The sequence below is a fragment of the Peromyscus leucopus genome, chromosome 3 (genome assembly GCF_004664715.2).
Source record: "Peromyscus leucopus breed LL Stock chromosome 3, UCI_PerLeu_2.1, whole genome shotgun sequence".
Classification (NCBI taxonomy): Eukaryota; Metazoa; Chordata; class Mammalia; order Rodentia; family Cricetidae; genus Peromyscus; species Peromyscus leucopus.
This window is the reverse complement of record NC_051065.1, coordinates 27545899-27567307: the sequence shown is the minus strand read 5'-3', so window position 1 is coordinate 27567307 and position 21409 is coordinate 27545899. Positions and strand designations below refer to the sequence as shown.

Below are 21409 nucleotides of genomic sequence, written 5' to 3'. Positions count from 1 at the left end.
GCCAAGACTGACTATAAGATTTCATATGTTGAGAGAAAATATATGCTTTCAACATTTTGCATACTTAAATTTATATAAAGACAGGAACATAAGGCATGGTTAATGGCTCAAGGAGGTTCTGACTGGTACAACAGACTTGTTCTTACATTATTGAACTTCAAGAATTTATTATCAAAATTAAAAATGAAGCTTCAGCTGTATATAAAGCCATAATCCCACTCGACACTTGTCAGGGATGTTGGTGGAGATGTACACACAGCACTGCAGGCCAGGAGGAAGCAGGGGCAGGCTCCAGCTGGAATGTTGAGTGTATTCAGACAGCCTCCTCGTGACTTAGACAGTCATGACACACTGAATGAACTTAAAGAAGAAAATCAGTGTTACACTACAGACTGCAAAATACCATAGCCACTCTGTGGGCACCTTCCATTTTAGTCCTTGGCACTGTGGGTAAACAAGGAGAACAAAAAAATCCCAACTTTCTACGTTATGCATAAATGAACGGTAGGGTGGGAAGGGTCTTCCTGGTAGGGACTTTCTATTGTAAAGTCCGATGAGTTCCTCACTTTATAGGAAGGAGGAATCACTTCACCAAATAAAGAATTGAAACCCCAAATAATATTTAACAGTGTAGGGACAGTCATAGTCAAAAGTACTTGCCCACGAGAACAAATAACAGGTTTACACTGTCCTATCACGTGAGGACTTCCAAACTGATTCCCCCTACTACTCTAGCAGGAAACTTTAACACAATCTTCCTGTAAAGCCTGCTCCATCAGCGTCAAAGCAGAGCACAGAGAGCAAAGCTGATCCTGCTCCAGCGACTCAGAAATGTCCATTTAGCAACATCAGCATTTGCTGTGCGTGGCCGTCACGACCCCCAAGACCCACTAGACCAGTGGTTCTCAGTCTTCCTAACGCTGTGACCCTTTAGTACAGTTCCTCACGTTGTGGTGATCTCTGCCTATAAAATCATTTTCACTGCTACTTCATAACTGGAATGTTGCTACTGTTATGAATCATAGTGTAAATATCTGATATGCGGGATATCTGACATGTGACCCCTGTGAAAAGGTTAGACTTCTGAAAGAGGTCGTGACCCACAGGTTGAGAACCACTGCACAGATCCTGCTTCCCCCACCCCTGCCCAAGCTTATTCTCCAACACTGGTAAGGAGTCCCAGTGCTAAATCCTACAACAATTCTGCTAAACCAACTCGACGATTCTTTTTTTTTCAAGACAGGGTTTCTCTGTGTAGCTTTGCGCCTTTCCTGGAACTCACTCACTTGGTAGCCCAGGTTGGCCTCAAACTCAGAGATCCACCTGCCTCTGCCTCCCAAGTGCTGGGATTAAAGGCGTGCACTACCCCCGCCCGGCCAATGATTCTTATTTGAGAGAAAAAGAAACCAAAGATTTGGACATGTAGAAACCTCTCTAGTGGTCTCCTCTGATGCCAGTGTGTACTTTTTTCCCCTCCCAGGTTATCACCACACACGGCTTGTTGTAAATTGTGATTTAAGTTGGTGCCAGCCTTACATTCTCAAGGAACAGCACAGGTATGCAAAGCAGAGCTAGAAGGTACCTCTCAGTAATGTTTGTTTTCTACAGGGTGAGAGCAGAGACATGTCTGCATTTGCAAGATATCTCAAGACACAGCTGACTGAAACCTGTCAAGAGCTCTTTGAAAGAGGCGACATCGTTATGTGGTGTATGTGTGTTTGCATGCTTGTGTGTTGGGATGCACATGAATGTGGAGCCTGAAGGTCAATCTCAAGTGTCACGCTATCCTCAGGTGCTAGCCACCTTTTGAGAGTGATTCTCCCTGGCCTAGAACTCACGAAGCAGGCTTGGCTGGAGGGTCAGCAAGCACCTCCCCAGTACTGGGATTACACTAGAGTGCTGCCATACACAGCATTTTGCACATGGGTTCTGGGGGTCTTCATGTTTGTCTGCCAACCAAGCTATTATCCCAGCCTGAAAGAGGCATCATTATTATGCCTGCTTCACTCAGTCTCAGAGCAACCAGGGAAATCTACTTCTACAATGACCCAGTCAATAAAAGCAACAGGCCGGGCCTGAAGTTGAAGTCATCCTTCTGCCTCCTCCTCAGAAATGCTGGAATTACAGCCAGGAGCCGCCATGTCCTGTTATATTTTCTATTTGTTTGTTTGTTTGAGGCAGAGTCTCACAAGCATCGCTCAAGCTGGCCTTGAACTCACAGCAATCCACCTGCCTCAGCCTCTTGAGTGCATGCTTGAGTCACCATGTCCATATTCTAAACAGCTAACTTCAAAAGGAATCCCATTTATGTACAGTATTTGGTCTACTTAGCTCTTACTTGCTGAGACTTACATCATCGTATGAGAAATTCACCATTCCTTGTTGGGCAGAGTCCCGTCTTCGAAAGCTATCTGCAAAACAACACAGTAAAATGTAGTGTTCACGTTTTCTCTAAACTCAAAACAGCTAACTATTCAGCACTGGGATCAAACTTCAATAACACTTAAAATTCTACAACCAGTCAACATAAGGCCAAAGAAAAATAGTCACCTACAGGAATATTAAAGATTTAATATAGGGCTGGAGAGATGGCTCAGAAGTTAAGAGCACTGGCTGCTCTTCCAGAGGTCCTGAATTCAATTCCCAGAAACCACATCGGGTTCTAGACACTGTAGTTACATACATGCTGCTCAAGCAAGGACACAGAGGGGTACAGTCCCCAATATGACAAACGGGCTGTGACCAAATACCCCACTCATTTTAGCCCTGCTGACCAAAAATGATTAACGTTACTTTTACTCTTTTCAAACGTTCCACAGTTGAAGAGAATTACTCATAAGTGCACTCTGTGATAGAAACTGTACAAATGTGGGCTGTGGAATAGCACCACGGTCCAGTGTTTACATAGCATGTGAGCAGTCTGTGACTCCAGCACTACAAACGAAAGCACTTAAAAATATAGACAGTTATGTCTGCAGCATTTTAATAAAATGTACTATAATTAATTACTCATTCACCTAAAACAGTTCTGGATAGCATATTATGCTCTGTTTGCTTAATAGCTGTGTTAAGGGTCTACCAACGTACCCCTAAAGCCATAAAAAACTGGGCAGAATGGAAGTCCAAGGCATGGAGAAATGAGACATGTCATAAAAAGGGCCTTCTAGGCTCCTGGTAACCTGAAAGGGTTCACACCTGTGAGAGCCCTCAGCTTGACGCAGCAGGCGATGTAGTCATCGAAGGTGATCTTCCCACTGGTGCTGTAGCGCTTCGCAATTGAATTCACAGTTTGGGGGTTCAACCTGAATCCTGGAAGGCAGAAAAATCACCCAGCAAGGAAAGGTTGCAGGCTTGTAAAAACAAAACAAAACAACAACAACAAAAACCCAAAACAACAACATTAAAAAAGATGTTTGTCTTCAAGTAGCCCACACTTTTAGGGAAACACCAACCCGTTCAGCAGTTAATGGAGAGCTGGAGTTGGTGATACGAACCCATTGTGGTCAGGGCCTTCTGGAGTTCCTGGGGATCCACTGTTCCACTCCTGTCGCTGTCAAAACTGATGAAATGCTGTCTCCAGCCATTCAGCACAGCCCAGAGCTCTTTAAATTCATTGAACCCCATGGTGCCGGACATATCTCTCTGGATTGTAATCAAGGACCAGAACTATCTTATTTCACATCTTTAATGATTTCACAAGAGAAAGAAGAAGGGTAAAGGGAATTCAATAGTCTTTCTGTTAAAATGGCAAAGAGACACCCCACATTGTAAAAAAAACAAACAAACAAACAAACAAACAAACCAAAAAAAACAACAACAAAACCCTATTCTATATTCTTACTGATATGATATAAAAGAATTAATGATAAATGATGTAATAAATGGCTTGTGGCTTTAAAGCTCTGAACCTGATGGTATGGCATTGTGAGCCAAGCAAACAGCAGTTTTCTTACTGGAACTGGGCTGCACTACTTAGGTGCTCCAGGTCATGGGTCCTGGTATCCCTTGCTAAGCCCTCAGACCCAAGGATTTCACCTGTAGAAAGTGAGCTGAGGTGGAAAGTACCACGGGTGACACACTGACAGACAGACTATCAACGGCTGGCATTCCTGTCCATTTGATGCCGTACTGCACTAACTCTGACACACACTCTCCCATCTGTTTCTCTTGAGCAAGGATCTCTGCAGTTCCAACTCACAGTATAGCCCACGCTGCCCTCAAACTCATAGTGATGCTCCTGCCTCTGCATCCTGAGTGCTGTGATTACAGGCATGAGCCACCACACCTCTGGCTTCTTGTGCAATCTTGAACAACCAGCCTTCCGTTTACTAAACTTCCTGCCTGATTTTCACACCAAATTACATCTTAACGGCTAGTTATTTCACCAAACTCTTTTGGTGGTTACTTGCTATTCTGTATTCACTTGTTACTCACCCTGAGATGAACTGTTTTAGAAAAATATGGGTTTTTTTGCTGTGGAAAAACACTCTAGACAACCATCAAGATAAAGGATACGTCCAACATTGAAACCATAAGGCGACAAGTCTCCAGATTAAAAGCTGTTAAAGAAAGTATATGAATAAGTACAATTTCAAAATTTCATATTACACTGGAATCATTCAAATTAATTATGAATTTTAAAACATGCTACTCATTTTCCATGCTACTCACTCACCATTTTGTGGTGTTTGGCTTACACCAATTTTGTCGGACTGTATTGCAAACATAACCCATTTTCAAAAATTTTACTACATGCATCTGCCCATATTATAGATACCTGTGGGAACCCCACCCACCTCCCCCAGTATGCCGTCACCTTGTAAATAAAGTCAGGATCAACTGGCAGCCCCCCTGTTACTCAGTTCAGTCATTTCTTTAAGCTGTAGGACTCCATAGGCTCTTTAACATCGATCCCTGATTCTAAGCCTCTCCCCAATCCCTAAGATCTGGAATGATCTGAAGAATCTGTAGCAATACTAAGGTCCTGCAGACTGCTAATCTTGGCTGAACAGAACATTGTGTAGATAGAATGCTCTAGTTCACAAGCTAGACTTACCTTGGACTACTTGGGGTCTTTAATAGCCAATTACCCTAGCTTTTGGATCTGTCCCAATGTCCTACTTCATAGAAATACTCCTTAAAGTGTATCACTATGCTTTGCAGATCTCTAGCATCTACCAATCCCATAGCCACGAATGTTCTGACAACTGAAAGCTATGGGTCCTCACTCTGCTGTAGTCAGTGTGCCAGGTCTCCCACTGGAAATGGCAAAGGTCCTGATTCACGACTTCCTTTCATTCTTTGATACAAGTTCACATGGCATCTTCCACAGTGGCACATGTCATTCAAGGTAACTTGAGTCCATGTTCTTGAACCACAGTCCTTTATGTTTGGCTCAGAATAAACTATTGCTTTATTTCTTTTAAAGCAGACTATTTTATACTCTCAATGTAGTCTTTACCTTATGGCTGGAGCAGCAGTGTTCTCACATACAGAATGCTGTAAGGTCTCAGAGTAAAGGTCAGAACCCCTGCATGTGAGGACATTCATGAATTTCCCCAGTTCACCCACAGCCAGGCAGGATCTTCACAGGGAAATTCTCACTTCCATAATTGAACCAAGCTTCCTCTGGGTCTTTCATATATACTGTTCTATCTGCCTGAATTATGTGCATACATACTGTTCTATCTGCCTGAATTATGTGCATATAGCATCTCCAAATGGCATCATTGTGCTGGACTTTGATTTCTTCTCCAGCGTAGGTATCAGTTGTGCAGGCACACTCCTGTCTTGACCATGTGCCTGTGGGTTTGATCTCAGTCTCAGAACTTATCTCACCAGGTGCAGCTGTTTCTGTACACCCAGCTATAACTGTCCATCAAAAATGGCCTGGTTGGCTGAAGGGATAAATGGTCACATGGACTGAATTCTTACCCCTAGACAAGAGCTGTAGTTTAGTGTAGAAGTATGCCTCTTTCAGGAAGGCTAAGGGGAAATGTGGATTATTATTATTATTATTATTTTATTTTTTTATTTTTTTTGATTTTTCAAGACAGGGTTTCTCTGTGTAGCTTTGCGCCTTTCCTGGGACTCACTTGGTAGCCCAGGCTGGCCTCGAACTCACAGAGATCCGCCTGGCTCTGCCTCCCGAGTGCTGGGATTAAAGGCGTGCGCCACCACTGCCTGGCCGGATTATTATTTTTTAATAGGGTATTTTGGATTTGACTGACACTTAAAAGTTCTATATTTTAAATCAAATACCAATACGGCTACAGGGCCATGGTTTCCTCATTTTATGTAATTTACTTATTTGGCTTTTTTGAGAGTTTCATGTGACCCAGGCTGCTTTCACCTCTGTGTAAATGATGACCTTAAAGTCTTGCTCCTCCTGCCTCCTCCTCCCAAGTGCTCAGACTGTAGGCACGGATTACCATGCTCAGCTAATTTCTCTATTCTAAAGGTTTTCCACCAACAGCCAACCAACATTGACAGATGCAGGGTCTGCGTACCAGGATACACACGTGAAATAAAGCTAGAGCACAGAGGTCCAATGAATTCAGGGAAGGCAGATAGGTCTTGCTCAATTCTGCTCACTGTATTTTTCACCCAGAAGCAGCTTTATAAATGTGAATCTTTCAGTATAATTTCAAAAGCATCCATGGGGCAACTTCCCCTGCCGCTGCTGCTTCCGTCTGCACTACCGCAATGCCTCAGGTATCCTTTCATCCAGAAGAAACAAGGCACCAGGCCTGGAAAGGAAGGAAGTCTACTCCATCTGTTTCTGTCAAGCATCTTGCAGAGGAACCACCAAATTCAGGGAAAGGAAAAGCAGAGTTTCTCTTGTGGAGCCTGGAACATCCTCCATCAAGTCTCCCTCTCGAGATGACTGCTTCTTGTCTGGAGTATCCCACATACCCCCATCCACTCTAAGTCTGTGGGCTGTGACTTGGAATCTGGGTCTAAGAAGATCGGTGGCTGTATGGTTTCTGTACTGCAGAACTCTTGGCAGCCCAGAAGTTGGGTGGCTACTAGAGGGAACTAAGCTAATTAACTAGATTACATGGGTCCTTGTGTTTCAGGAAATGACTTTTTCTAATGCATTGATCTAAGGCCTTTACAAAATGACCTTCAAGTAAGATTTTTAAAATTCGTTATTACATTTACTTATTTGCTTTGTGTAGTGTGTGAGGTGTGTGTCAGAGTCAGAGAGAGTCAGAGGACAGCTTTCCGGAGTTGGTGCAGAAGCAGGGTTTGAACTCGGGCCATCAGTCTTGGAGGCAAAGACTAGCTGAGGCATCTCAGCAGCCCTCAAAATAGAACTCCTGAGGGAACTGCTCTCTAAGATTGTGCAGTGCACTGTAGTCTGTTCTAAAATCTGATGCATCCCTTCTACCGAAAGGCTGTAGGTGGATAAGATACCTCATTCAGTCAACTCCATTAGATCTTCCTTGTTTACCTCAAGTGCTTGAGGTTAAAAATTAACAACTTAAGTGTAATAGCCACTGCTCAGTTCCCTTTACCTAGAAAATGCTTCTCTTGTTTAGGACCCAATTAAAATGACAGAAACTTGAAAGGCTCTTCTCTCTTGAATTAATTTCCCAACTAGGAAATAGTAATAGGAAACTCAAGTCACACAAGAAATGGTAACGACAGAAACTTGAGCGTTTTAAAGATGGCCATCTAGAGAACACAGGACCTCAAACAGCTAAAAGTTCCACTGCAAGTGTCTACTTTGAACATTTTAACTTACAGCTTACTACAAAGTGAAGGTGTCACTTGATGTTATGACTCAATTAACAAATGGGAAGGAGTTGGAAGGGAGCACACTTGAGCTAAGTCACTATTATTTGTCCTAGACACTTCTCATGGTCAAGCCTAGATTTTTAAAAAAGCAGAGTGTGTAAAATGATAAGCCTGGGCTAGGATGCAGGACATTTGCAATGTTTGTTTCTATTTGCTGCTTGGAGCACAGTAGTGAAAAGGCAGGAAAGTGGGACACGTACTGGATGATAGTGCTGCATATCTCGTCTGCAAAGAACTGAGGAGGGAGCAGAGGGCTAGCACGAGGTGAAGCAGATGGGTACTCTGTCCTCGGCGTGAACATGTCTTCTCAGGTGGAAGGAATGACCCAGGGAAGGTCACAGCCGGCAGCAGTAGCAAGCCCAGGGCCCAGAGATCAGACTGTGGGACTAGCCACTCTCTCAGTGCCACCGAGTTAGGACAGAATAAGCACTTGGCAAATGGTCAGTGGTACATGTTAGCACTTATCATTAACGATACCTGACCTGGCGGATTCCATTTCAGCACCCTAACTTGTCCTCTGTGAGAGAGGCCACCCAAACTGCCTCACTGGTTTGAATGGTTCTGTACACAGGGAACCCAAATCCAAGAAATCTATTAACCTGTCTGGCAGACTGGTGACCTGGGAACTATGCTCAATTAACAAACAGTTAAAAAACAACAGCGTGGTGGATCAGAAAAGTTTGATTTCTTGAAAGGAACAATCACAGCTAACAGTTAAAGTACAGAGAACAAGGGTATTATTAGAAAGATTCTAAGACCATGAACTTACGCTTGTATCCTCCAGCAATGCCAGACTGTGTTAGACATCTCTGTAGCTCATCAGCATCAATTTGCCCATCCTTGTAAAACAAACAAACAAAAACCAGGAAGAGGATCACGGTGGTGGTCTGTACTTTCAAGTCCTTAGGTGACAAGGACAGGGAAAATGATTCTCTCTAGCATTTTGTTAAAGGAATGCCTTTCAAAATTGGGCACACTTCTCTTTACCATAATTCTGAAAAGAATTTGATGATGAGAAAATATTTGTCATGGCAAATAGTCTCCACTCAGTTTGAGCCAAGAAACTATCAAAACTAATCATTTTAAAATACAATTAGTTATGGAATTGTTTCAAAACATATGCCCCAACCACTTTTTCAGAAAGAGAGGGACAGAGAGTAGGGTGTACAGTGTACAGCAGACCTAGCAGGCATCAGTAAATACAGGTCTTGTTTAAGGAGAAAGATGCTCTTGGATCAATGTCTGACTGGGAGACAGTGTTTTCTGAGCACAATTATATGTAGAAGATACAGGGTAGGCTCCCGGACCTTCTTATTGGCTGAGGTCAAAACAGTCTTAAATAAAACACATAACTCCAAGTTGGTGAGATCCATCAAGTTATAAATGAGGAACAATAATTTGAAATTATTAATGATGAATGTGTGGAATAGAGGCCAGAGCTGCTGAAAGCCAAGCAGGTGGGGTCACTTACATGCCAGAGACACCAGCAATCTAAGAATGCTAGTCCTGAGGTGTGCTATGTCTTGTGGTTTCAAAGACACAGATCAATAACAGATTAAGTAGATACTCGAGAGGAAAGTCTTCCAGTCTTCTACTCAATTTTCCATTCAAATTCTTAAAGCTGTGTTTCTTAGAGTACCACTTTCTAAGGTGGCCTGAGGGTTTTCCTTAGCATATTCTGCAGCATTTTTTTTTTTTTTTACAGATCTTGATTTCATTCTTTCTGGCTCTTGTGGCTAAACAAGTCTAAGGTGAATAAGCAGGACTACACATCCCCTCTGGACACGTCTGGATTACGGATTACGTCAACAGTGCATTCACCAAACACAGAGTGACCTTGCAAGCTGAGCAAGTGTCCTTCCTCACAGCAGGCACAGACTGTCACACAACTCTAAGGGAAGGAAGTGGGACTTGGGACTTGTGACCACTTGACCTGAATTCTTTCTCCGGGTCAGCAGGCCATAATACCTAATAAGGACATAGAAAAGCCAGCAGGGCAAGACCATCTACATCAGGGACAGAGGTTCCCTTCCAAATACAGACAGCAACTCTCCTGCTTGGAAGCTCTTTTCAGTTCTTCTCTACCACCTAAGTGGGTAAATGACTAATTGTCAAACTCAACTGAAAGTCAGTGTCTATTATAATCGGGCTACAGAATTACTAACACATGTCTTTAGGTTGGACAAACAGAGGTTTTATTTTCAGAACTTTTGAATTTCGTCTCTGGAAGCAACCCTTGGTCTATCCTGATGACACAGTTCTAAAGGCATCTTTCTACTTTGTAGATCTTCAAAGTATATTTATAATCCCCCTTTGGTTCAATCGAACCCCTAGTTCAATCACAAGTTTAGTTTTGACCTGATCTAGCACGAACACAGGTATTCTCTGTCCACCTCTGTTCAGGACTAAAACAAGAATGTTTTAGTTTTCCTTTCCGTTTTCCTTCTTATGCCCAGGCAAAGGGACTCATTTCCAGAGCGAAGTTCGTTTAGCTGCCACTGCACTACACGATAACAAAAAAAGATAGTTAACAGTTCTTCAGTATTAAAAGGAAGGGCTAACCTGTCCAGCCACAGCAGCGAAGTAACCGTAGAGCGGATCCTGAGTTTGTCCGGGGAACGCAGGCCCTCCAGGAGCCCCTCCATACTGTTTAAAGGAAATGCAAAAGCATCAGAACAGAATCCAGTTTATTCCTGCACCATGTGAGACTTTTGCAAAAAGCAGAGGTAATTGCTGCCTGTCTGCCCTTCTCAGGATCGCCCTCCCCATGATCTCACACACTCCAGCGTAGTGACCCACCCTGCTCCATTGACGCTTAAAAGCTGGCAACTTGGTCCAAAGTAAGTCTCCACGAAAGTGATGCCACTATACGCGAAGCTACTTAAAATCTCTATTAACGCGAAGCAAGCAACTTAGCAGAAAGGCTTGGGACTATTTTCCTGTTGCTTTAAACAGCTTTTACGGTGTTTGAAAAGCTCTTCAAGTACTAGGTAAGGCTGGAATTGGTACAGGGCTGACAGGTGTGGCCTGGGAAGGAGGATGGCCCCGCTGTAGCTCAACTAGGGTCCTCCTGTCTCTGACAGCACATTCCTGTGTGGTGGCCTTCCTCTAGGACTCCAGTTCATTTCTCCGGACTTTTTGGTCTCTCTGTCACTTTCTTTTCAAGAGAGTGACCAGAGGACCATTCTAGATCAAGATGGCTGTTGTTGCTTTGGGGGCATTCGAGAGCAGGAAGTGAACACACAGCTTGCACTCTCTCACGTCACATTTCCGAATCACCCAGGGGGCTTGCCGGGTCGCTGCCCACCCACCCGTTAGCCCGTGAGAGCCCCTAGGAAGACAGGGGGCAGAAGAATGAAGTGGGGCGGAGGCCGGACATGAGGGGCCAGGCGAGGGCGCAGGGAGCACCTGGACCGGGGATCCTCCCGCAGCGCCTCCTCCCGCGCGCGCGTCCGTGGCGCCCTCTCGCCCCGGGAGCAGAGAGGCTGCGGTACCCTGCGGTACCCGCAATTTGAACTTACCCCGCCTGGGTAGTACCCGCCGCCGGCGCCAGGGTGCCCGGGGTACGACATGGTGCAGACTGCGCCTCCACCCTGCACGTCTGCTGCTCCGCCCGCCCGGAGCCGCCCCGAGCCGCCCCGGAGCGCACCACGCCGCCCCACGGGGGACGGCGCCCGCCGCCACCCATCCCTGGCCGCCCCGCGCCACCCTGCGCACCGCCCGCTCTCTATTCCCTCTGTGCTGTGCCAGTGCCCACCGCGACGCCCTCGGGCGGGCGGTGACCCAGGGCCCCAGACGCGGCTCACACCAGGTCCCGTCCACCCTCCCCGCCTAGTGGCACATTCCGACGTCCACGCACCGCCCCGGGATTTTTTTTTTCCTTTTTCTTCCTTCTTCCTACTGTGCTATTTTGTGGTACATTTGTTATTTTACACCGATTGTTGGACTGGGTGGGTGGGATGAGAGCTCTGTGCGCTTTTGTAGGGAAGAGGTTGAATAACAACTCCAATGGGAGAAGGAGACACTTTAAAATCAAAACAGGAAAACACCTTTGAAACCCCGGTGACACTTCAGGGCTCTGCAAGGGGGCCGTTAGCTGTAAGGAGGGTGGCGTGTTTCTTTGCCAACTGTTAAGTTGGGTGTAGCTGGTGCTAACTGGGTGGAGTGGGGTAGGAGAAGGGGGCATTTTCTGGGCAGGACAGCCTCGCCCAGATCGTTTGTAGAAAACCGAACTGATGTGTTTTCTGGATGATTCAAATAGAAACAACTCTTCTGGGGAGCATTACTGAAAGGATTGTTCGGAAAATGTTTTTTCACATGGCTTTCTTCTCCACTTTTTAGTATAACTGAAACAAGAGAAAATCGTTTGCTCGCCCTTGACTGTTGAGGACTAGACAGTGGGTTTCTGTTGTCCATTCTTACCCTTTCCCTCTGTGGACCGCGCTCTCGGGCTAGCCCAGAACTTGTGGTCGGCCTCCCGCTGTCTTTCTCATTTTGACATTTTGAGAAACACTTCAGTGGACAAGATTGACCATAGTGTGAGACCATGGCTTGACCCACTGGATGGCTCATCAACACTTCTCTCAAGTCCTCCTTTTGGATCCATAAACTCCAAAAACAGAAGTGAGGAAAATTCTAACAATCCTTATTGTCACATAAAAAAAGCCATCGTGTCTGATCCTGGAGATAGTTAGTTTTCAAATACCATGGTAGTCAGTCCAGGTACATTAGACATTTTGAGTTTTTTGTCCGGTGTTTTAGAACTTTATCAGCTAAATAATCAGGGCTGAACTCACATTGGAGTTTAAGCTCTTTCAGGGCTAAGTCTGAAAACAAAGAAACAAACAATGCACCCCTAATAAAATGTTGATAACTAATGCAGGATTCATTTTATGGACATGTGACTACGCTAATTGTTACATTAGGAGTCATTAGATTCTTACTCTCCCTTCAGAAGTGACTTTTAATGGAGTGCTGTAAATGAAATTCTTACAATGATTGCCAACAAATTAATAAGCCCCTACTGCTTGGGGTTCAGGGAAAAAATGACAAAATAAATATATATAAAGAAAGTAGTTAACAACTGCCCGACCTTCAAAGCATTTTCCCTATTTGTGTTGTCCTCATAAAATCCTAGGAGATAGGTGCTTTTATTACACAACTGAGAAACGAGCTGACAGAAGTCAGCGAAGGAAAAGAAGGAAATGAACTCAGAGCTGGGCTATGGCGCTAGGTGCTCTGACTCTGCCCCAGGGGGAAGAAAATGTCCAGATGGAAAATATTTTCCCATCACATGCTCCCAGTAGCAACTTCTTGGCTCTCATAACCCAGTAGTACCTGAGGATAGAGCATAAGTTGACAGTGTGGCTGTATTCCAGTACAACTTGATTCATAATCGTAAAGTTGAATTTAATACAATTGTTGAATGTCAGAACAATTTTTCTCCTGTCATGTAAGATGAAAATATCATCCTTAGCTTTTAGATGTACCCAAGAAGAGGCAAGCCAGATATGGCCCTCAGGCAGCAGTTTGCTGTGGTGATATTTCATTTGTGCTGAAATGTGGTGATTTGTGCTTTAATAAAGCTTTCCTGGAGATCAGGGGAAAGGCCAGCCATTTTAAGTAAACAAAGTCAGGCAGCACGTGTCCTTAATCTGATCACTTATCAGGCAGGGTCTCTGTGTGTTCAAGGCCGTACAGGGGAACAGAGCCAAGTGTGGTGACACACACCTTTAATCCCAGTACTAACCATAGAGACCTGGAGGTCTGTACAGACAGACAGTGACAAGGAAGTGAGGTAGCTGGGCTAAGATAGCCATTGAGAGGGCAGAACAGTAAGGCAATAAAGGCATGGGTTAGACAGGAAGTAGCTCACATTTGAAAGCTACAGAGTTGGTGAGGTAAGGTTGGCTGGTGGCTCTCCCTATTTCCCTGATCTCTCTAAGGCTTTCACCCCTATATTTGGCTCCATGTTTTTTTTTATTTAATAAGACCATTTAGAAATTTGTCTACAGTTTGCAAACCACTGTTGTGGGATATTTGATTGCACTGCCACACTCTTAGACTGTGTTAATAAAGTTAACTTTGAATCAGGGGACGGAGCCAGTGACTAACTGACCACAATTAGCCACAGAGAAGCCAGGAATACGGATAGGGAAGCCTGACAGGAAAGAGAAGGGAAGAACTTGGAGAGAAGAGGTGCTGGCTGGTCTCCAGTAAGAAAGGGAAGGTCAGCTGGTCTTTGCTCTATAAGGTTTTTACTCCAATATCTGATTCTCGAGTTTTTATTGGTAATAGAACAGTTTAGCAAAACACAACAAACCACTGCAAGCTTAACACTAGGAAGCATGCCTTTAGCAATGATGTGCTAAAGTTGTGATGGATGAGTCACCCTAAGGAATGGTGACCCCCCAGGCCAAGAGCCTGTGATTAAAATACCTCCTTCAGAATCTGTCCACTGGTCAATAAGATGTCAAAAGGAACACGTGAGACCGTGATACTCTGTAGTCATAGTCAGAACATATGCAGAATGACAAGGCCACATGCCAGGCTGTCCTTTAAATGTTTATACATGCAAAACAAGCCCTTTTATTCATAGCCTGAGTGTTATAGAACCTACACAATTCATGGAAAAATAAAGCCTCAGTATCACCATTGCAAAACTGAAGTGTGATTTTCTTTCATGGCGTCCATGGGACCCTGGGGCTGGCTAGACGATGCCGGAAATGCTAACCGACGGAATGAAATAAGCAACGTCATCACATTCTTGTCCTGTGACGAGTGTCGTGCTAGATGCTTCCTAGTGGCTTTGTACCTAAAGCACAGTACCTTCAAAAGGAGATGTACTTATGTTTTATAGACTGAGGAACAAGTAATGCTCCCAAGGTTGCCTACCAGATTTTGACTCCCAATAAAAGTTTAAAGCCTAAGTGTTTTAAAATACAAGCAGACTGTAAAGACACTGTAAAGACACTGAACCATGCTTATTTTTTCCCTATGGCAGAGCTTTCCAGGTTATTAGGACAAAGTGGGCAATACAGAAAAAGAATTTTAGAGGCAGGAAAAAAACTTCTCCCAAAATCTTCATGTCTACCTTGGCAAGATCAATGACCAGATAGTGAACAGAAGACTTATTTTATCCCTAAGAGGAACCTATGGAAAGATGATAGCCCACCCCTCTCTGTCTCCTTTAATTTTGAATCAAATAAATTCCACAGAGGAATAAGATCACATTCATAACTCAATACGTCCAAACCGTGAGTCCTAGATACGGACACTGCCATCCACAAGTCATGTAAAGAAAGTCAGCAACAGAGCACCAAGCTGTGGATGTATACAGAAGAGGGCTTTCTCCAGGGAGCCAGAATACTGTCATTTGTCTTAAGAACACACTAAGTCTTACAGAAAGGCTGCAGGCAGTTACTCAGGCGTGTCATCCTGACTGAGGGCCAAACTGAGGCTAAAGAGAGTTGTTGCAATTTTAAAGCTAGAAAAAAATCAGTTATTTTGAGAACCACAGAAACTTTTGTGATCATCTGCTCTAATCACAGTGTTTCATGGATTTTAAAAAGAGTCCAAGAAGAGGCCCATACTCCTGAAGGGATGAACTAGCTGAATATAAGTATCTTGCCCTTCCCAGTAGAAGCCCTGACATTGTTTGGCTTTGCCTCCAAAGGCCATTTGTTAAAAGTTTGATCTCCAGCCTGCAGTGTTACCAAATAGGTGGCGGGTGGGGGAACATTTCAGATGAAACTGAGAGGAAGGATATTACTCACTGAAGAAGGTATTAGACCCTGCCCCTCCCCCACTTTCTCTGTTTGTCTCCCTAGTCCTCCAGGATGTTTGCTTCACAACACACTCCTCACTATGATGTTGTGTCTCATTATCAGCCAAAAAAGCAATGTGGCTAGGAGACTACTAGCTGTGAGCCAAAATAGACCTTTCTTCTTCGGAAGTTGTTTGTCTTGGGTGTTTTGTTACAGTGATGGAAAGCTAGCCAACACAGAGAGGAGTCTATTCTTTTTTGATATTCCCTCATCAGCCCATCTCAGCACATGTTTTCAAGACAAAAGGTAATGGATACACCCAATCCCTAAAGAAAGGTTAACTTAAACATTAAATAGCATCCAGGCAGAACTTCCTCATTCAGATAAAGGTGAAAGGAATTGTGTTGCCAGGCAACCACAGGTGTTTCACTATTTCCTGCAGTTGACCCAATCCAAGGTCTAATGTACCAGGAAGAAAGGAGCAATGCATTTGCCAGGTTAAGGGCTCAACTTTCTTCTAGTTGTAATCCAGATGAGTCAACTTGTTATCTAAAGACTTCTACCAGGGGCAGGGATATGAGACTGTGTTAGCGCACTTGGATAGTGAACACAAGGTCCTGGTTTGATCGCCACACACACTAAAAAAATAAAATAAAATAAGAGGCAGAGGATGAAAGAAAGAAAACACACATTATGATGTTATGGAAGAATTCAGATCTCCAAGTTTGAGTGGGAATGAATATTCTATAGTAACAGAAAAAATTAATACCAGCCTCCCACCCCCTTGTAAGATTCTTGGGAAAGGATGTGAACAGCAGTTATATTAGTGAATAGAAGATGAATTTTTCTCATTGCCAAGAACAGAGCTCAATCAGTCATGTAATTGTGTTCACAGGATGGGAATATCCATCACTGAAGGTTTAGGGTTTATGTGTGCAGTACATACTGCCTTCCCAGAGCATTATAGGGATGATGCATTATTACCATAGCTATTCAGTAGAATTTTCTGCCACAATGAAAACACTAACCATGTGTGCTATTAAACATGATGCAAGGAACTAAAGTTTTAATTTAAATAGCATTGTTAACCAGTGACTCCTTTGTTGGGCAGTGTAGGAACACATTCACATATGTTGTCTTCCCTGGATCTCAGTGAAAGCAAGTTCACTTTACTTGCCTGGAGTAGCCAGGATGGGTGAACTAGTCATTTCATTAGCATGAAACAAAACCCACAGTGGCAGGTGACAAATGCCCCTATGTTAGATTATTAGATTATTCTCACTTTACAAAATGAAAAAACTGAGTCCCTGCGACCTGCTCTCTCATCCATCACACTAACAAAGCAACTGAGGGATTTCATTCTTTTCTCATGCTCACACTGTTTGCTCTTCTTTCTGTGAATTTTCTATTCTCTTGGATTAAGGATTGGGGAATGGGCCAGGGAGATGGCTCAGGAGGTGAAGGTGTTTGCTGGTCCAGACTGTTGATCTGAGTTCAATTTATGGAACCCATGCAAAGATAAAAAAGAACTCGACAAAGTTGTGCCTTGACTGCCCTGCATAGACTGTGGTACACACACCCTTTCACGTGAATCACACACACACACTTTCTGCTATATATATATAAATACAGCCTGCTCAGTTCAGGAATCATTGCAAAAGTGGGGCCAGGAAGATTGTAAGAGCCAAAGGAACAGGAGGTGTGCTGTGAGACTGTGTCTCCTAGAAATGTCAGAGAAGCTGCACTCGCGAAGTCTCACAAACATGACTGCTTAAGCAATCAAGTCCTACAATAGCAAGTGGTCAGCTCTGATATCACATGTACACACACACACACACACACACACACACACGCACACGCACACGCACACGCACACGCACATGCACATGTAATGCACGCACGCACGCACATGTAACACTGTGTTGGCCTAGCAATGAGAGGCTTTTTAAAGTAAGAATGAGATACTTCTTAGACCGACAGTAGAATGCTTGCCTACCATGTGGGAAGCACCGGTGTCCATTCTCAGCAGTTAAAAAAAGTATGATATTTCTTAGTTTATATAAAAATTTCCCAGAAGTCCTTGCCTGTTTTCCTTAAAGCTGGGCAAGGAACCTTGGTTGATTAACCCTGATCCAGAAATGATGACATTACTATTTTGGCAAGCAAAGCTTCAGTTAAGGTAAAGTTGAATGCTACCTGTATACTAGATTATTATACATGAAAAATAAACTGTCAGATAGTAAGATTCTATAAAGAATGGGTCTGTCTCCATCTAAAACATATTACCAGAAGAGCTAGACACATCAACTTTAACTAGTACCTGCTTTATTTAACTTGCTGGAACTATTAGTTTATGGAGGACCCTGTACTGTTTCTGTCTTTTAAAATGAAAAGGCAACTTTCAAGTGAAAAGAGAAAACTGAATTCCTTGGAAACTGATGAGCTACACAGCTCAAGGTTCTTTGAGCTTTTCCTACTTTTCTCAGTGGAAATTCCAAAGTTGAGAAAATATATTTTTTTCATTTTAATTTTCTTCACTATAACTATTAATTTTAGGCTTTACACTTTAAATTTTAACCACCTTCTAGAGCACTCAGAAAACACTGTATAGAAATAAACTTTGCAGACACTTTTAGCCTGAGAAAGAGTAGTCAATAGGATCACAAGTGCTAAGGACTTTTTCATACTGATAGTAGAATTAGAAACATGAGTTGTATGAAACTGTCTAATGTCTAATTCCTATTTTTCACTTACCTGCATCTTGCAGTGAGGTCTTACAGGAAGAAGTGGTGATTCTTAGAGGAATGTGTCCCTGCTGGTTGACCAAACTGCAGAATCAAGAGGTCTGAACCTTAACAGCCAATGAACTGTTTCCCTCTGGATCCTGGGCAATCAGTAACTAACCATAAATAACCACGTTCATTCAGACTTCCCAGAGCAGCCAGTAAGGTTTTTATGAAACACACTTGCTTCAGGGGCAAAAAGAAAGATCTTAGCCAAGATAACCAGACACTAGCAGAAACAGTATCCTCTCTCTCCTCTCCTCTCTCTCTCTCTCTCTCTCTCTCTCTCTCTCTCTCTCTCTCTCTCTCTCTCTCACACACACACACACACACACACACACACACACACACCACACACACACACAAATGCATCGATATTAGATACACCTTTTGAATTAATACCTCTTTTTCAAAAACCTCCTGAAGACTGCCGTGCTGGGCATTGCCGTGGAGGTGATCTGGCTCCCACTGGCTGCTGGGAGCCAAATCTCAGGGATTTTGCCAGCTTGTGGTTAAGTTGGATCAGTATCATAAGTTAATTTTTAAAACCCCAGCCTTCTGTTAGTTTATTCAAGTAAAGATATGCATGGAATTATGACAATATAGGTTAACCATTTCTATCATATAAACCATTGTTGCTGTTTGAAAGGCTTGAATTCAATTTGTTTTTCAAGTTCTTAAAGCTCATCTTGTTCTCTCAATAAGCTGCGCTGTATTTGCTGAGTGTTCATTTTTGGAAGGAGCTTTCGGAAAGGCTCCTTGCTCCACCTGGGTCTCGCTCTCCTGGAGCTGTATCAGTGGGGTCAGGTGCATGATGGATTCCTCTGTGTAGTTCCCAAGAATGTAAGCCATTCGGGCTACCTGAGATTTCCAGGAATTAAAACCACTTTAAAGTCTCCCAAAACACACATTTGCCCAATGCTGTCATTGGCCATGACAGAGCAATGCAATGAGGTTCTGTAAATGCAGAAGAGGATGTCCAAATTTGTCACAGTTTTCATGTGAAAAGTTTATTGTGATTCTTCCCACTTATTAGCTGCTGGGCTACTTCAGTATGAAATATTTCTAAACTTTTTGTACCTAATGTCAAGGGGGAAGAGGAAGAACCTGTGAAAAGGTAGCCCCTTCAATTGCTCTGTTTTCAGATGTTATTTCTCAGATGAGGAGGACACATTCATCTTGGATCCAGTTGTTATGTAGGTCAAAATTTGTCAGAGATCCTGCATACATCTCATCTGCAACAGAACGCCCTGATGGTTTGTACATTTTGTTGTCTGTACTGTATCCTTCTGGTTTTGAAATACCTCCAAATACAGAAAGGAAGGCCTCATGGCCACCCTTTCTAAATGTCTGTAATTGTCTGAATGCTTTTGCTCAAAGTCTCCGACAGTTTCCCTTACCTTGACTGAGAGCAGAGGTGTCTTCTAAAATTTCTAAAGTTCTTAAAGTTCTCTTTTCTGTTCCTCGACATGAACTGCTGGAGCTTTCACTGCTTTCCGGCTAGGCATTCTCTCTTCATCATCATTTCATTTAAAAACAGCTTGAGGCTTGGTTTACCCTGTATCTCCAAGCTACATCAAGGTGCTGACCACAGTCAACTTTGGCAAACACCACTTGATTTTTATCTTAATATTCTTCCTTAAACATACTGGGTGGCTCCTTATTAACTGGATGCATTCTGGCTGGAATGGGCAGTCAGAATAAGAATTTACTCAAGAAACATGAGCAGTGTTTGATATTCCATCTGTTTTACCTGAGTCAAGAGTTTGATACATCAATTGTCACAGGTGTAAAGCACCAGAGCACCCACAGTCAAGTAGATAGGAAAGTGATGGGATTCATGGCAATGTTGGGGTCAAGGTCTGGAGCTCTGCAAGTTAAAATTTGTGACTTAATGGAAACCAAGGTACTCACAGCATAATAGAGAACAGTTTTGCTCTATTTGGACTATGCCACCATATGCTATTGGATATTAATTCCCAACTCTGAGATCATCACACACTGGTAGTAGCTTGAACTTTGAATGGTTGGAACACACTATGAAAATCTATTCCCACTATCAATGAAAGACTGCTTTATTGCAGAAACATTGGAGAAAATGTTGATATGGTACATTAAAGTTTAAATTATGTGCCTTCAGCCATTCTAGTATATATTGCACAAACAAATGAAATATTCTTCCAGAATTTTATTCTTCTAGAATTGTCTCAATTAATTAAAGCCTTGACTTGGCTTTGTGAAAAAACTATTTCCACCCTATCACTATGAAAAAGTGTCATTTGAGTTTAGGTTTAAAATATGAAGCTAAATTTAATGAGTTGTGGGATTTTTGTAGGAATAATACAGAATCACATAATCATCTAATCCTTGCAAAATGCTTGAGAACACTGTCACCATAAATAGAATTAAGGCAGAAATAAGTTTTGATTTAATGAAATCACTTTCTGAAGGTGAGAGATAGTTTAAGAGTAAATCATTTATCAGATTAATTTCCCAAAACATTTAATGGGAAAGTGTTGGTGGATTGGGATCTGACTCCACAGGCAAATCCTGATTAAATACCATGCACAGGGTATCTATAGATTTAAAAAAAAAACTTGCAATAAACATACTATGTAAAAGTCATTTAACTATATGATATTGACAGTAAAAGTAATGTTTTTATTTCTAAATTGTGTATTTGATATCTGTTATGGACTATTTTGATAGAGATTGTGTTGAATCTATAGGTTGCTTTGATTGAATGGCCATTTTCACAATAATAATTCAGCATGGGAACTTTCCATCTTCTGGAAATCTTTTTCAATTTCTTTGTTCAGTGTTTTTAAGTTTTCATTGTGTAAAATTTTCACAGTGGTGTGTACCCTATCATATCAGTCATTAATAAAGAATTTATTCCAATGTTTCTTTGAGACTATTGAAAATGGTATTGTTTACGATTTCTTTCTCTGTGTGTTTTGGTGTTTGCATATGGTGAAGCTACTGATTCTGCTACTTTGCTGAATATATTTATCTGCTATAGAAGTTTTCTGTCTTTAGAGTTTGACTTCATTACTG

The 21409-nt window shown here is 42.7% G+C and overlaps 1 protein-coding gene across 2 annotated transcripts; it reads right to left on the bottom strand.

Moving 5' to 3' along the window:
- Window positions 1-136: 136 nt before the first annotated feature.
- Window positions 137-18379, bottom strand: Sri (sorcin). 2 transcript variants are annotated; one of them, XM_028862389.2, is made up of 8 exons: window positions 18324-18379; window positions 10366-10449; window positions 8573-8642; window positions 4516-4559; window positions 3495-3642; window positions 3196-3309; window positions 2353-2411; window positions 137-360 (listed from the first exon to the last, which is right to left on the bottom strand). In XM_028862389.2, exons 1-8 carry the CDS (start codon window positions 18327-18329, stop codon window positions 334-336), a joined length of 552 nt encoding a protein of 183 aa, XP_028718222.1. In that variant the 5' UTR covers window positions 18330-18379; the 3' UTR covers window positions 137-333. The 2 variants fall into 2 exon arrangements, with proteins under 2 accessions (XP_028718222.1, XP_028718216.1); XM_028862383.2 differs by lacking the exon at window positions 18324-18379 and adding an exon at window positions 11325-11435.
- Window positions 18380-21409: the final 3030 nt, after the last annotated feature.